Genomic DNA, 15140 nt, shown 5'->3' on the forward strand with positions numbered 1-15140 from the left:
AACTCAACTTTTTGTTCGGAAAACTCAACATTTTCGTCCCATACCTCTTTGTAACTTTAGATCGGACCTTTAGGAACTTTTTTTCTGGCCAAAAACGTTTTTCCGGCGACCAGAAACTAACGGTGTTAGGGTTCTGTTAGTCAGGGTCTATTGGAGGCCAATATGTTAATAGTTGGGTCTACTAGTGGGTTCTTTTTGAAGTTGAGACTGTTGGCGGCCAACGACGAATAGTTGAGATTATTAAAATCCAATATTTCTTATGAAATTCAATCATAAGAAGTACAACATTACATCCTTTTGACTTACATTGAACATGGACGACCATGATTTGACCCAAAGCGATTCCATCCTGACCTAAACCGTCAATTTGTATATCAGTTCCTACTTTTGTTACTAAAACAGGTTTGGACCCGAACCGAATTGGAAAACCCGTTTTAACCCGGCCCAAACCTATTTGTATAGGGCTCAAATATTTTCCTCCATAACCAGTTTATGACCCGAACCGATTTCGACTCAAACCGGTTTTGGCAAAAGTTGACAAAACCGATTCATTTAACAACCCGAACTGGTTTTATATAAAAAACTGCTCAAAATTCAATCGAAATTAGCTTGTATAGTTTCTTATCTGATCCAAGATGAATCGTATAAAACTATAAATTTCAAGTCGAGTTCAATCCAAAACACTCGTTCATTTAGAAGTGCACAAACCGGGTATTTTTAATAACCGGTTCTGGTTATGGAACCGGTTTCGGTTTTTCATTTTAAGGGTTGGAACCTGTTATTGCTATAACCGGTTCAGTTCCAGATTCGGTTATTTGACCAAAAAACCATACCCTATGTGTTCGGTTCTGGGTAGGGTTCGATTCTGGTTTTTAAAAAACCGTTTATTAAAATACCCTATTTTTTGGTTTCTCTATACCCTATTTACAAGTTTTTTAGTACCCTATTTTCAGGTTTTTTAATACCCAATTGCATTTTTTACCGCATTTTCTCGTCTTTTATTTATTATTATTAAACATGCATTGTATAATGTAAAAATAAACTAACATAAAGGCACTAACATAAATTTAAATAGAAAGATATTAGAATCTTGTATTAGTTATAATGAGTTCCGGTTCCGGTTCTTGTCCGGTTTCGGGCATTAATCGAGTATGATCGATTCTGGTTCCGGATATTGAGATAAAAATGCATAACCTATCTATATCCTACAGATAGGGTCGGTTCCGGTTTCAGTATAGAATACTCGGGTATTAAAAAAACCGGTTCCAGATTTTTTACCAGGTCCGGTTGTGAGTACGGTTTTTTGTGCACCTCTCACTCGAATAATTTGAATTTATGGGCCTCCTATAAGTCATCCAACACCATATTCTAAGCCCATCAGTTTTCTTCATCTCTCTGCTCGTGGTTCATCTGCGCCGCCGTCTTCGCGGGTAAGAAATCCAGTTTTTTGCTTCTTAACGCCTCAGCCAGTTCTTTCTCCTTTCTCATTTTATGGAAATTATGTTGGGATTTAGGGTTTTAGAGCACGCACATAAACTGTTCGACGAAATGCTTCAAAGAAACAACTCCTGTTTTCAACTTTTTATACCCAAATTGGCTACTGGGTTGTCTTAATAACGTGTTTTCTTTAGTCCAATAGATTATGTTGTGCTCTTTGTTGTTCTTTTGTTGCCTAAATACTAATATATATTTTGTTATCTATAGTTCTTATACACAGGATATATTGTGTGATTATAGTTTGATAACTCAAATCTTTTTTTTTTTTGTTCGTTTTTGTTAGTGATAGTGTTGGTTAAGGATGGATGTTGTGACTTCTGCCGTTGAAACAAATGCCCCTGAAAAGAATGTATCTCAGTGGGAGTTCAGCTGGTCAGCCTTTCTCTATGAATCTATTAAATATATCAAATAACTAAAATGTGTATAAATAAAATACCAAATGTATAGATGACAAATATGTTATATGCCAATAATTGATAAATCATATTTATAAAAAAGAAAAGAAACTATATCAAGTATACAATCGGGTAAACGAGTACACTTTGTCAGGTAATCGGGTCTGGTAAACGGCATAGTTATTAAAGGCGTTAGGCACACCCAAGGCGCATAGGCCTCGCCTGGGGCCTAGGTGCAAGGCGCAAAAATAGCGTGGGCCTGAGAAAAAAAAGCGCACAACAAAAAAAAAATATATTTTTTGTATAATAGAAAATTAATACTATTCTTCAAATAAAATAAACTAAAGCTATTATATAACATTTAATATTGTCTATTTACTACCAAAAGTTATTAAATGCTAGTTTATTAGTGTAGAAAAGTAGTTTCATTAGATAAAAGTAGAAATCTAGCTGTAATCTTGCCGGAATTTAGAGAATTTGGCCGGAATATGCGCATGAACCATCACATGGAAAATTAAAGCGCAATTGCCTTGACTTAAGGCGCAATTGCCTCGCCTCGCTAGGAAATTGGGCCTAGGCGCTAGAGGCGATGGCTTTTAACAACTATGGTAAACGGGTATTTCACCAAATCCCAAACCCGCAAAAAAAAATATATAGGGGGTGTTTGGGTTAGCTTATTTTGAAGCAACTTATGACTTATTAACTTATAAAAGTTAATAAGTTGTTTTTTGAGTGTTTGGGTTAGCTTAATTTAAAGGATTTTGTGTGTGTGAGAAGTCATTTTTGAGAAGTCAGAATTTCTGACTTCTCACTTATGACTTATATAAGTTAATAAGTCATTTTGAGTAGGAATGCCAAACACCCACATAAACTAACCCCAAACCTGGTCCCATACCCGATTACCCGTCCCAAATTTGTCGAGTTTCGGGTTTACCCATCGGGTTCAATTGCCACAATGTATATAAGGCCCAAAAGTTTAGCCTTGGTTCAACCTTTTTTTTATAATGTCTTTAATGCTAGTGTATGGTGAAGAATGACTTAAGTGTTGTGGAGAGTGAGAATCTATTAACTGAAGAACCGGCAATTTCTTGTCCATTTTCTTATAAATTTGGTTATTTGGGTTGTGTTTTAACGTTTATCTCAGACGGGTCAAATCAAAAAGTTTAGGTAACCTTAAAATGGGTCGAAACAGGTTGAAAGTTACTTTAATGCACATAACCTTGTAAATAATTATATTCAAAGATTTAATTAATGGGATACACTACCAAATTACTTTCGAGTGTTTTACTCGTCACCGATTGAACTCTCTTGTATTTTTTGAAGATCATCAAATTTGGTGGTGTATGGCTAAAAGATGTGGTGTACAAATCACCTCGCTTAATTTATTATTGTTCTTGTATTGATAAGTTGTTAATGAACAACAACAACAACAACAACCATACCCAGTAAATCCCACAAATAGCAGAGCTACTTATAGGGTCTGGGGAGGATGGGATGTAGACAGGCCTTGCCTCTATCCCTAGGGATAGAGAGGCTGCTTCCAGAGAGACCCTCGGCTCGAAAACGAACAGCAAACCAACACAACAAGTCAAAGAATATAATAGCTCGTTTGTGTTTGTGTTTGTGTTTCAACTATCAACCATACTAATAAGTGGCCCGTTTCTTGCCACGTGTTGACATAAGACTACTTATAGATAATTTTTGAATTTGTCATCCTCCTAATTATTTGATTCAAGATAAGCATAGCCTATTATTTGGTTTTGGTGTGCAGTGATTTGGAAGTAGACTACAAATCTGAGGAAAATGCTTCCATCATATATTCCGCACTGGCTATTGACAAGGAGGTACTGCTTTATGATTATTTCCACTTTATAACGTCAGCATCGTTCACTTTGGGTTATGTTTTTTTATGTGAAAATTCAAATTCAAATCTAAATATTAATAGTTGAAAAGGCAGCAGGTTAAAGTGTAATTATAAGACATGAAACCAACCTCCTAAGTTGTTTAATTCAAAAAGTTGGATTAATGTAGTTTTTATAATTATATTAAAAAGGAATAATGGATGTTAACAATCCTCGCTATTAGCCATTGACCAGCAACGATCCCAACTTCAAAAATAACCAACCTTTTCATATATTGTAAACCAATGGACCTTTACTAAACCGAAAAGGATAAGGGGACAAAAAGAAATTAAATTTCTGTTAGTAAAGAAAGGTCCATTAGTTTACAATATGTGAAAAGGTAGGACCACCACTGGTTATTTTTGAAGTTGGGACCATTACCGGCCAACAACTAATAGTTTGGATTATTAAAATCCATTATTCCTAAATGACAAAAAGCATCCATGGTCAGAAGCAAGGGCGAACTTTTCACTCAATAGTACCCGTTTTCGTATAGAATTTTTTATAGGTATAATATGTTTTCGACCCCCCGATTTTATAATTTCTAAGGTATAATTTTAGGTCCGGTGACTTCCGACCCCCCGGTCGGAAATCTCAAGCTTCGCCACTGGTCAGAAGCATATAATGGTACCAGATTTTGACTTGTCAATTTCTTACTTGTTTCATCTTCCGAATTGCAGCTGCAACCAGATAAAGTTAGGCGATTGATGTCTGTCTCAAACGGGAAACTTTCAGTGTGAGTAGTTTATCTGTGTTTGTGATAGAGAACTAGAGGTGGCAGTTCTACTTGTCTATTTATTAATGGGTCGAAACAGGTTATGTTTTGTTTTTATAAGGGGTCAGAATGTCAGATCGCTTAAAGGTAAACGGGCCAGGTTATAAAACTTAGCTTAAAGGAAACATGTCACTCACAAATGGGTCTAAACTCTTAAAAAGTAAGTATACTTTTAGTTATTGTTGTACCTACTAGCGATTAATCGGATTGGGATTTTATATGTAATTTTAAGTATTATATGTATATAGACACATTTTTATAAGTAATTTTATTAAGTAGACATGTTTTAACACCTTTTTCGACCCATATTTTGAAGCAGGTAGGATTATTTGACGGAATTTACAGGTTTTGGCAGGAATCACTAGGCTGCCACCGATTTTTGGCTGATTAGGACCGGATTTGACCACTGTTGACCGCCTGACAATTAATTGGCTGATTAGATGAAAATTAATTGGAGGCTAGGCGCAACCATGCTTTTAATACATATAACCTGTATCATCTTAGTCAAATAATTAGATGATTATTGAATAACATAAGTCTTTTAATAATATATGAGTCATAATTATTTAGAAAAATAGTACATTAGGACCAAAAGTATCCCCATGTTGCCATCTCTAGACAGTATTGTGAGATTTTCTTCTGAATTTCAAGAAAAACATTTACAAGTGAGGTGTTTAAGGTTTTTAAGTTTCTCAAGAATGTTATTGCAGGCGGTTTGAAGCAACTGAAGCTAGATTTCTTCGCGCATCTTACAGCGCCTTTGTGGATGCTCTTACACTGGCTACTAAAACAATTGAGCAATTTGGTAAAGGCATGGAAGTATAACATGATCTTCAAACTCAAAACCATTTCATGTGTGTTCTTAGTGTTATGAACAACAATAGATATTATTTTTTGTATTCGGTAGATGCATATTTATTTCTATACACTATGAAACCTATAATGAGAAGGATCTTCGTATCAAATGTCTCAATACCAACTCATCTTAACAATTAAACAAACACTAATAATGTAAGTTATCTGAGCCATGATCATTTCCCTCTGTGTTTAAATTTCAAGTTTGGCTTGTTAGTAATTTTAAAGCTTGAGCTTAAGATCTTATGTTATATGTTAATCTTTTTAATGGGTAAATTTATTTTACAAAGGCTCCTAAAAATAACAAGTGTACAAAGACATAATTGATCGCAAAATATAACACAATGTCGAAAAATATAACACAATGTTAAAGAAAAAAGAAACAATAAGCCACAAAAAGATAATAATGCAAATACATAAAAGACACAATGATAAATAAAAAGACACAATGATGTAAACAAAAAAGTGTAAAATCTATAAGCTAAACATCTAAAAACAAAAACCTAAAATCTCACATCGTAGTGTTCGATGAGACAATTCCAATGCCGCTTGAATGAGGTCAATCGGAGTCCGTTTGATACCCTTTGTACGACTTGAAGATTTTGTATTTGATCCTAACCCTGTTTTTAATTATACACAATTATTTTTAGGCAAATTTTCCCTATATTAATTCACAAACTCATTATAGCTTTGGTACAATTAACTAAAGCACACTTCATTTTTTTTCTTTTTATCTATTGATCTGCTCCTATTGGTTTATTTGTTTGTAAGAGTTGCAACTTTTGAACACTTTATCACCTCTTTAGTTTTTTTCATTCACAACTCTCTTTTTATATTTCGTTATGTTTCGGTCTAGCATATTTTTCATTTATTACCCTAATATTTTTTCAATATTAACTTTGATTCTATATACTTTTCATCTTTTACAAATTTATCGTTTTACGTTTCAATCTAAATTTTACGAGTTAACACTTTGCAACGCATGTATGTGATTCGAAGTTTGAACGTTTGGTCCTAAGTTGACTTAATTATTCTTTTGTATGTTTTTCGTTTCAGTCTAATTTTTGTAAGTTAACACGCTGCAACGCGCGTGGGTGGTTTAATGTTTTTGCGCCCACTTTTGGTTCAGTTTAACGAACCCGCCGCAAAGCGCGGGTCTTAAATACTAGTTATATACTAATAATTTAAATCATGATTTGATTGATAATAACATATACCGACAATTTGGTCATGACTCATGACAATTTGGCCCATCATCCATGTGAGTGAAATCGAGTGTAAATCTATGATGATTATGCGAGTGAGATTGCTCTTGGTAACGAAAGTGAAAGTTAGGAGTGTCATTGTTTGGATAATTAATCCAACTTTCCTTGATTTTATATATATTTGCGATAAGAAATTCCTCGTTGCAGCCCCCAAGGATGGTAGGTTTCTCGTTAGAACCAAACAACGTAAAATCCTCATGTTCGTTTGTTTTTTTTTCGTTTCATCGTGGATTGTGCGTTGTTCCGCGTGCATATACCCTAACAAGCTTATTGTTCCATTTGTTGTAAAAAATATTTTCACAGTTACCTCATAATCTAGGTTAAACTTGAAAAAGAATAATCACAGTTACCTAAAATAGTCATTAGATTTGGTTGTTGTTTAGTGACTTTTTTTTCACATTTACCTCATAATTTAGGTTAAACTCTATTCACATAGCAACCAAGTTTCAACTCTATTCCATTTAGTCACTAAATTTTAACATGTATAAAAAATCACATCAATGAAACAATACCAAAAACTGAATGGTGTTATTGTTAAGAGAAAAAGTTTTAAGTAACTTTAGTAAAACATTATAGATGAAATAGTCCTAAATAGTATACACAATAATATTTATTTATATTAAATAAAAGTTATAGTTATATAAATAATAGAGTAAACGTCAAAATGGTCCCTGAGGTTTGGTTATTTTTGTCATTTTAGTCCAAAACTAAAACCTTTTGAATCTGGGTCCATATGGTTTCAATTTTGTTGTCATTTTCATCCAAACTCAAAATCTGGTCAGATTTTTCAGTTAACATCCATCTTTTTTTGTCTTTATCCTCCCTTTTTTAATGAAGGGCAAAATGGTCATATTTTTTAAATTTGTTATAACAAAACGTTAAAATACCATTTTGCCCTTTATTAAAATGGAGGAAAAAGACAAAAAAAATGGATGCTAACTGAAAAATCTGACCAGATTTTGAGTTTGGATGAAAATGACAACAAATTTGAAACCACGGGGACCCAGATTCAAAAGGTTTGAGCTTTGAACCAAAGTGTCAAAAGTGACCAAACCTTAGGGACCATTTTGGCAGTTTACTCTAAATAATAATCATGAGGATTGGAATCAAGTTTGTTAATTAAATGAGCTCTAAGTTGAGCTTAAACTCGATTCGAAACGAGCCAATCTTTGATTAAAACTGAACTCGGCTTGTTATAAATCATCAAATTATCAAGTTTAAAATAAACATTTTGAGATTTTCTTCAAGAAAGCAAAATCATGTGATGATAAAATGGTTGAAATTTTGATGATATAATTGAAGTCATGGAATACACCAGCCTTAATTAATCCAAACTAAATCTACAATTATTCCTTCTAAAATAATCACAAGGTGCAAAATGCGGGTGTTAATAATCATACATTTTTGACCTCAATATTCATCCAAATAAGTGTAAAGCGTTTCATCTTTCTTCGACTTTCGTCTACTAAGCAGCGCTTTGAGAAGGCGTTTCGTTTTGCTCGGGATCTGATCCGCTTCTCTATACGTGTCGGGATGATCATTTCTGTGCATCGATACTGATTTCCGAGGTGCTAGATGCTGCATGTAAATTATTATATCTAGAAATTAACAAAAACACTAAAAAGTGTAGTTTGAGGATTTTTGTAGTGGTAACAGATTTTATCTAATGACCATAAACAGATTTTATATATAGGGAAAGGATCGTGTGAGATGCAAAATGGCGCAGCTTTGAAGGGGCCCGGGTCGCTCAGTAGTGTTATATATGTAGTTATCGTATAGAAATTTTTTGGTATATAAATTTTTTGGTATAGGTCGAAAACATCAAGCTTCGCCACTGGTGAGATGCACTAGGCTAATTGAGAAACGCGAGAAACACTCTAGACCACACATTTTTCCTAAGCCAAAATGCAAAAAATGTAAAAAAATGCATTTTTTTTAAATCGGAGCTTTTTCTGTTAGGTTTTTTTTATATACACACGTGTATATTGTGAATCGTTTAACCTATACATATATGTATATACGTGTTTAAAATTGAAACATAAGTACTATACATCTATGTTTGAGGGGAAGGATGTAGCTTTAGCTTTAGGGTTTAGCACTAATATTTAGGGTTTAGCACTAGTATTTAGGGCTTAGTTTTAGTGTTTAGCATTAATATTTAGGGTTTCGCATTAGTATATATATATAAATGATGTAATTTACCACTTGTTGTGAGATTGAGGTTGGGGTTGTTGACCGGCTGCGATTTGGGGTGGTTGACCTTGAGTTTGCTCTCGAGTTTGGAGTGGTTGACCTCGAAAACGATCCACCATTCAATAGCGGGAATCGACGTGGTGAAACGGATCTCTTCTCTGAATTGTCAAAATAAGAAAATAATACAAATTAGAAATAAACAAAAAAGAAACAAATTTACGTACACAAAAAATTCGATCAAGGGGCCGTTATCCTATACGTTTATAATCGAATCAAGGGACCCTTTTACATGCAATTTGGTTGATTAACATATACTAACCAATATCTTTTCTCGTCACTGGGCCCGTAAAGGAAAACGAATCGGGTTGTCGTGAAGCGCGTAGAGGAGATGGCGATCGTGCTCTTCTGCATTTTCGAATGATTTATTACGATATGATTCTTGTAAAACGTGTGTGATCTTATGATTGAAATTTTACCTGACTAAAGTTGTCGGCTTTTCACTGATGGTAGGTTCATCAGTTCCTGAATATGCGCCAAACATCAAAAAAAAAAAAAAATACTTAAATAGTTTCAATCTGCTTGATATCATTTTTGTAATAATATTTCTTTAGCAATCATAGTTAAAAATTCTTAATTTGACGAAAAAGTAAATATGAAAAATAAAAATAATAATAAATGTGAATGCTTACCATTCTTATGTCCATGCCAATCGTGTTCATCATTCACAACACATTCTTGGTGCTTTAATTTAGTTCCAGTCCAGGATTGCATCGTCTCCTCAACTAAATATTAACCAGAATACATCAAACTCTATGAAATATTATATAAAAAAAAGTACACAGTTCTTTGATATTCATGGAAGTTCTTAAGTTAAAGTTACTTATTTGGATCCCCAAGATTCTTTGATATTCTCTTTCTCGAAGGATATTTTAGACATTTAACAAATACTCAAAAGCATATAAATACCTGGCAAGACGTATCGCTTATGGTACTTGGGAGTATTTATCCGCAAAGATTGTTGAGACACGCCTTCATGATCAAAATACCCGTGGCATATTCTTAATCGCTGCGATGTCAAAGATATAAAGTCAATATTCTACACAAAAATACTAATTATTTTGACCAGAAAGAACAGAACGATCTTCAAGTTCATAAGAAAGAAAGATCTATCAGTATCATCTATATTCCTTGTAAAAATGGCATGATGGTGTAATATCGACCCTAGAAAACGAGAAAATCGGAGACTACCTGTTCAATGCATGATACGCGGAGCTCTGTGCTGGAAACTTCTTCAACCTTTTCATCTATTAAACTGTCGACTTTGTAAGAAACTGCACCCAAATGGTCAACCGTGTTGACTAGAGCTTTGATGGCATAATCTTTTAACGTGTCAACCACCCTGTCAACCAATTCATAACAAAATTGTATAAATCAAATCATCAATGTTGAACCTGAAGTTTACATCTTTATACAAGTGCCGATTTCAGTTTATTTACTTAATTCAGGTTCTGCTTTATCTCTGATGGTAAAAAAATTTGAAAAATAAATTACCTCGACACGAAACAGACCAAATATCTTCCAAAATAAATGATTTTCTATTCAAACATATATATTACTATTAAATCAAACTTGACGCACTAACTCTTGAAAATAAAAGAGTTAATTACGCTTTTCGTCCCTGTGGTTTGTTGAAAATAACCATCACAATCCATTAGTTTAAAAATTGCCAAAACAGTACCAGTCCTTTCACTTTTGTAAGAATTACAGTCCACCTTTGTTTACCCCATCCAATTTACCGTTAAGTTTTTGGTGAAAAGACTAAAATACCCTATGTTAAAAAAGAGTTAATTACGTTTTTTGTCCCTGTGGTTTGCTGATGGAATGTAATAGTTATTTTCAGCAAACCACAGGGACGAAAAACGTAATTAACTCTTTTTTTAACATAGGGGTATTTTAGTCTTTTCACCAATAACTTAACGGTAAATTGGATGGGGTTAACGAAGGTGGACTGTAATTCTTACAAAAGTGAAAGGACTAGTACTGTTGATGGTTATTTTCGACAGGGACGAAAAACGTAATTAACTCAAAATAAAACTATAAAGTTTTTAGATATAAATTGTTTCGGGCCAATCCGGACACATTTTCAACCTCTACTTATCATATTCAAAATGATACGGATGTTACAAAGAGTTAATTAACTTTAAAAAATTACTCACAGTTGCTTTTGGTCATCGTTGGTGTATGATAATTCAAAGTATTCAGCAGCAGAGTACAATTGTTTTCTTAGATTCTTTAAATCCTGAAAATAAATGCACAAAATACGGTTAAATCGGGTTTATTAATTCACGAACAATAAGAAAAAAGGGTGAAAAAAAACATACCTTAAGACTGTCGGAAAATAGCAAACTTTGATGCATAGCAGTCTCATCATAGTTAGCTGGTTCTCTTGGAAAAGGCATTGAAGCAGATGAAGATAATGTCTCCATTAAAGGAGTTTCACAACGAAAAAACCTATAATAAATTAACCTTAGCCATGAAAAAAAGAAACCTTTTAAATCACATGATGATGTTTTATGTAGGCCTGTAAACGAGCCGAACGTTCATGAACTGTTCATTATCTTGTTCGGCGGGAAGTTCGCTTATGTTCGTTTATTTAATAAATGAACAAACACGAACAAAACAATTTGTTCGTTTAATTAAATGAACGAACATGAACACACCTTGTGTTCGTTCATTTATGTTCATGAACGTTCATTTAAATTTTAGTAAATACATAAATAGTTAGATTTATATAAATATTAGATTTTCTAACTACTTATATTAATATGACTAATTAGTATACTTATGAACTCTAATTTAGATGTGTTTTCGGATGAATTTTAATATATTAGACTTGTTTGTTCAATCATGTTAATTTATGTTTGTTTATGTTTATTCAAATATGTTCAATTTTTTTTGTTTATGTTCGTTTGTGTTCGTTAATGTTCGTGAACTGTTTGTTCAGGTTTTAAACGAACGAACACGAACATGCCCGATTTCGTAATGAACGAACACGAACAAAAAAATGTGTTCGGTTATATGTTCGTGTTCGTGTTCGTGTTCGGTTAAAGTTAAATGAACAAACACGAACATGCCTGTGTTCGTGTTCGTTCGGTTGGTTTACAGGCCTAGTTTTATGCCTCCTTATGCTAATTATTGTTATCAACCTTTACATTTGTGGGCTTGTCAAAACGGAGTACGATTATTATTTTCTGAATATTTTATAAAAATGGTTATTGGGCTTGTTAAATTTGGAGAAACAGACGAGTTGTAACAAATCTAACCCCTTTACTTATGAATAGATCGTTTAGTATAATCGCTCAAAAATGTATATTTCATATGTATGAAAATTGACATCTCCTAAATCATTTATTCAAAAAATAGATTATTAATGAACAACATAATCTATTTAATCATATTTGGTGTGATAACTATTTACAAAAACATAACTTTTTGGACAAAAAAACCGACCTATTTCAACCTCTACCTAAACATTACCATATTATTCAACCCGCTCATTTTGCCACCTCTATAGAAAACCGGTAACTGGATGGATATGTAAAATGACCAAAATAGCCCTAACTTTAAAACAACTTAATTATCCGTCGCACTATATATAAAAGATTCTTAAGTTGGAGATAGAGATTAGAATCAAGGAGACAACGAGAATCAAATCATGTCAATAGTTTACCAAATTAGCTCAAAGAGAAAATTAAAGAGCAGCCTAGAATAATTCTTTTTGATTACTTGAGCTACAAATTCAGATAAAGAGTTCAAAAAAGTTTCTAAAATGTCTCAAAAACTTGACAATGACACTCTCATAGTCTCATGCAGCCCTAATTGTAAAAGAAAAAAAAAGTAGATTCCTGCACTTTTTTCAGGTATTGGCATACAATCCTTAAACCATAAAAGGACCAAATCGTGTTAAAAAAAAAAAAAAACTCTAACTTGGCTATAGGAGAAAGTACCACTCAAAAGAACATAACTTAAAGAAAATCCTACAGTTGGATACAGTCAAATAAATCACTATACGCTCTTCAAATGCAAGCATTCGACCATGAACAACTTTTAAAATAGCTTAAAATTGCCTTTCAAATTCTCAAAAACAGAACCAAATGAATCAAAAATGCATATTAGTTTCTAACATCTGGCATCTGGGCTCTGCAATATGAACAAATCAACTACATGTCTGTCACATCAAATATGAAATATCCACAGTTCGTCAAGGGTTGTGCTAAATGCACCCCACGCTACCCCATTATATCTACTAAATGTACCCCTCTAGTATAGCTGTCAATAGCGAGCGTAGCGATTGCTATAGCGCACTATGTAGCTTATAGGTCTAGGCTCGCTATTAGGGTTGTAGCGATAATAGTGACAGTTTATTTTATTTTTTTTTTCAATATAAATAGCGATTACATATAGCTATAAAATAGCTGGATTTTAGGTTTTTGTTAAATATACATGTAATTTCAATATAAATAGCGATTAAATATAGCTATAAAATAGCTGGATTTCAGTTTTTTGTTAAATATACATGTAAAATAGCATATATACCAAGGTATTTTGATATAATATACATATAAATATTAAAAAAATTAGTCTACCGCTATTTATAAAATAGGCGCCCGCTATTTATTGCTATTCGCTAAGTAGCACAGGTACCTTATCGTTATTTGTCGCTATTTGCCACTAACAACTATGCCCTCTACCCTACTATATCAGTCATTTCATCTCTCTACTTTTGCTCAACATGAGTGTTCGTTTAGCATACTGGTGCATTTAGTCAACCCGTTTGTCAACGGGTTGCGCTAAAAGTACCCATCCTATGATTTTTACTAAATTACCCATCCTTTGCTAAATCATTCATTTCATCTCTCTACTTCTACTCAATTTCATCTCTCTACTTCTACTCAACCCGGGTGTGCGTTTGGCATACTGCACACCCGAGTACATTTACCCAACCCCTTTCTCAATTACCCAACGCAAAAAAAAAAAAAAAAAAAAAAAAAAAAAAAAAAAAAAAAACCACACACACACACACACAAAATGGCAACACATTCAGTACAAAAACATTCATGAAACGGTGTCGTACAACCATATGACGACACCCACTATCAATTCCCCAAATTTCTTACAGTATTCAACAAATTAACAAAAACCCACAAGCAAAAACCAGTAAACAAAGTAAAAAAATTTAAGCTTTAAGCTCACCTGATAGTAGTCAAGATTCAGAAAAATGAAACCCAAAAAGGCGCAACCTCTTCAACTTCACTTAACTTCAGTTACTCAAAGACAAATGAAGAGATTTAAAGATAATAATCATAATAATAATGTGGTCTGTTTTGATGGAGATTTTGGGAAACCCATTATAGAAAAAGAGCAGATATTGAGGGACAAAAATTGCATGAATATTGGGAAGAGAGAAAAAGGGGGAAGAAAAGAAGATGAAGCAGAAAAACGGGAGTGATGGAGGATATATGAATTGATGATATATCTATAGTTGCTATTTATTTTTAGTTAGTTTTTTATGTAAAAGGCAAATTTGGGGATTTTTATATAAGACAAACAAATACACGCAAACAAAAACCTTTATTTTTTTCTTTTGTTTAGATTATTATCAAGTTTATTAAGTTTTAATGTTAGTGTTTGATGCACTATAGGTTATTATCAAGTTTATTAAATTTTAGTGTTACGTGTTTGATGCACTATGTTGCTATATTGTGTAGGGTTGTTGGATTGAGCTGGTTTTCATTGTAACATTTCAAAAAATTAGGCAATAAAATTAAAAAAACGTCAATTTTTTTTTTTAAAAGCTACTGTCGGAGCGTCAAGGAGTATCGGGGGCTACCCCTTGTTATAAGGTATATACGCCCCTGCTTGGATGTTGTTTGACGATTGATGAATGCTGAAAAAGTACCTTTTTTATGATGATTAAGTTATGGCAAATTCTATCGTCATTGAGACTTGAACCCAATACCCTCCTCATCAAACTCACGTGTTTAAAGGTTTTGTCTTTATCAATAGATCATCACCTCATTGGTAAACAAATAACGTACCCTATGGTTTAATATATGTAATATGCTCTATTATTTAGATTATTATATGTTAGATAATGTAATTATATTTTTTCCAAATTATATTTTTACGAGCCAACTTACCAACACCACCACAGAGAACCCTCACAACCGCTACTGGATTCATACTCAAGAGCGGAGGA

The 15140-nt window shown here is 33.2% G+C and overlaps 2 protein-coding genes across 3 annotated transcripts; one reads left to right on the plus strand and one right to left on the minus strand.

Moving 5' to 3' along the window:
- Positions 1 to 1308: 1308 nt before the first annotated feature.
- LOC110912117 lies at positions 1309 to 5541 on the plus strand. The gene is made up of 5 exons (XM_022156791.2): positions 1309 to 1430; positions 1781 to 1869; positions 3664 to 3736; positions 4474 to 4529; positions 5279 to 5541. The coding sequence occupies exons 2-5, from the start codon at positions 1799 to 1801 to the stop codon at positions 5391 to 5393; spliced, it is 315 nt and encodes a 104-aa protein (XP_022012483.1). The 5' UTR covers positions 1309 to 1430; positions 1781 to 1798; the 3' UTR covers positions 5394 to 5541.
- Positions 5542 to 7950: 2409 nt separating this feature from the next.
- On the minus strand, positions 7951 to 14394 carry LOC110912118 (protein ABIL2). Of its 2 annotated transcripts, XM_022156792.2 has the most exons (10): positions 14135 to 14394; positions 11263 to 11392; positions 11098 to 11180; positions 10130 to 10280; positions 9848 to 9947; positions 9571 to 9663; positions 9358 to 9403; positions 9201 to 9286; positions 8891 to 9039; positions 7951 to 8266 (listed from the first exon to the last, which is right to left on the minus strand). In XM_022156792.2, the coding sequence occupies exons 2-10, from the start codon at positions 11365 to 11367 to the stop codon at positions 8099 to 8101; spliced, it is 981 nt and encodes a 326-aa protein (XP_022012484.1). In that variant the 5' UTR covers positions 11368 to 11392; positions 14135 to 14394; the 3' UTR covers positions 7951 to 8098. The 2 variants fall into 2 exon arrangements, with proteins under 2 accessions (XP_022012484.1, XP_035840650.1); XM_035984757.1 differs by lacking the exon at positions 14135 to 14394 and having other exon boundaries at positions 11263 to 11407.
- Positions 14395 to 15140: the final 746 nt, after the last annotated feature.

This window comes from Helianthus annuus, chromosome 15 (genome assembly GCF_002127325.2).
Source record: "Helianthus annuus cultivar XRQ/B chromosome 15, HanXRQr2.0-SUNRISE, whole genome shotgun sequence".
In the NCBI taxonomy this organism is placed as follows: Eukaryota; Viridiplantae; Streptophyta; class Magnoliopsida; order Asterales; family Asteraceae; genus Helianthus; species Helianthus annuus.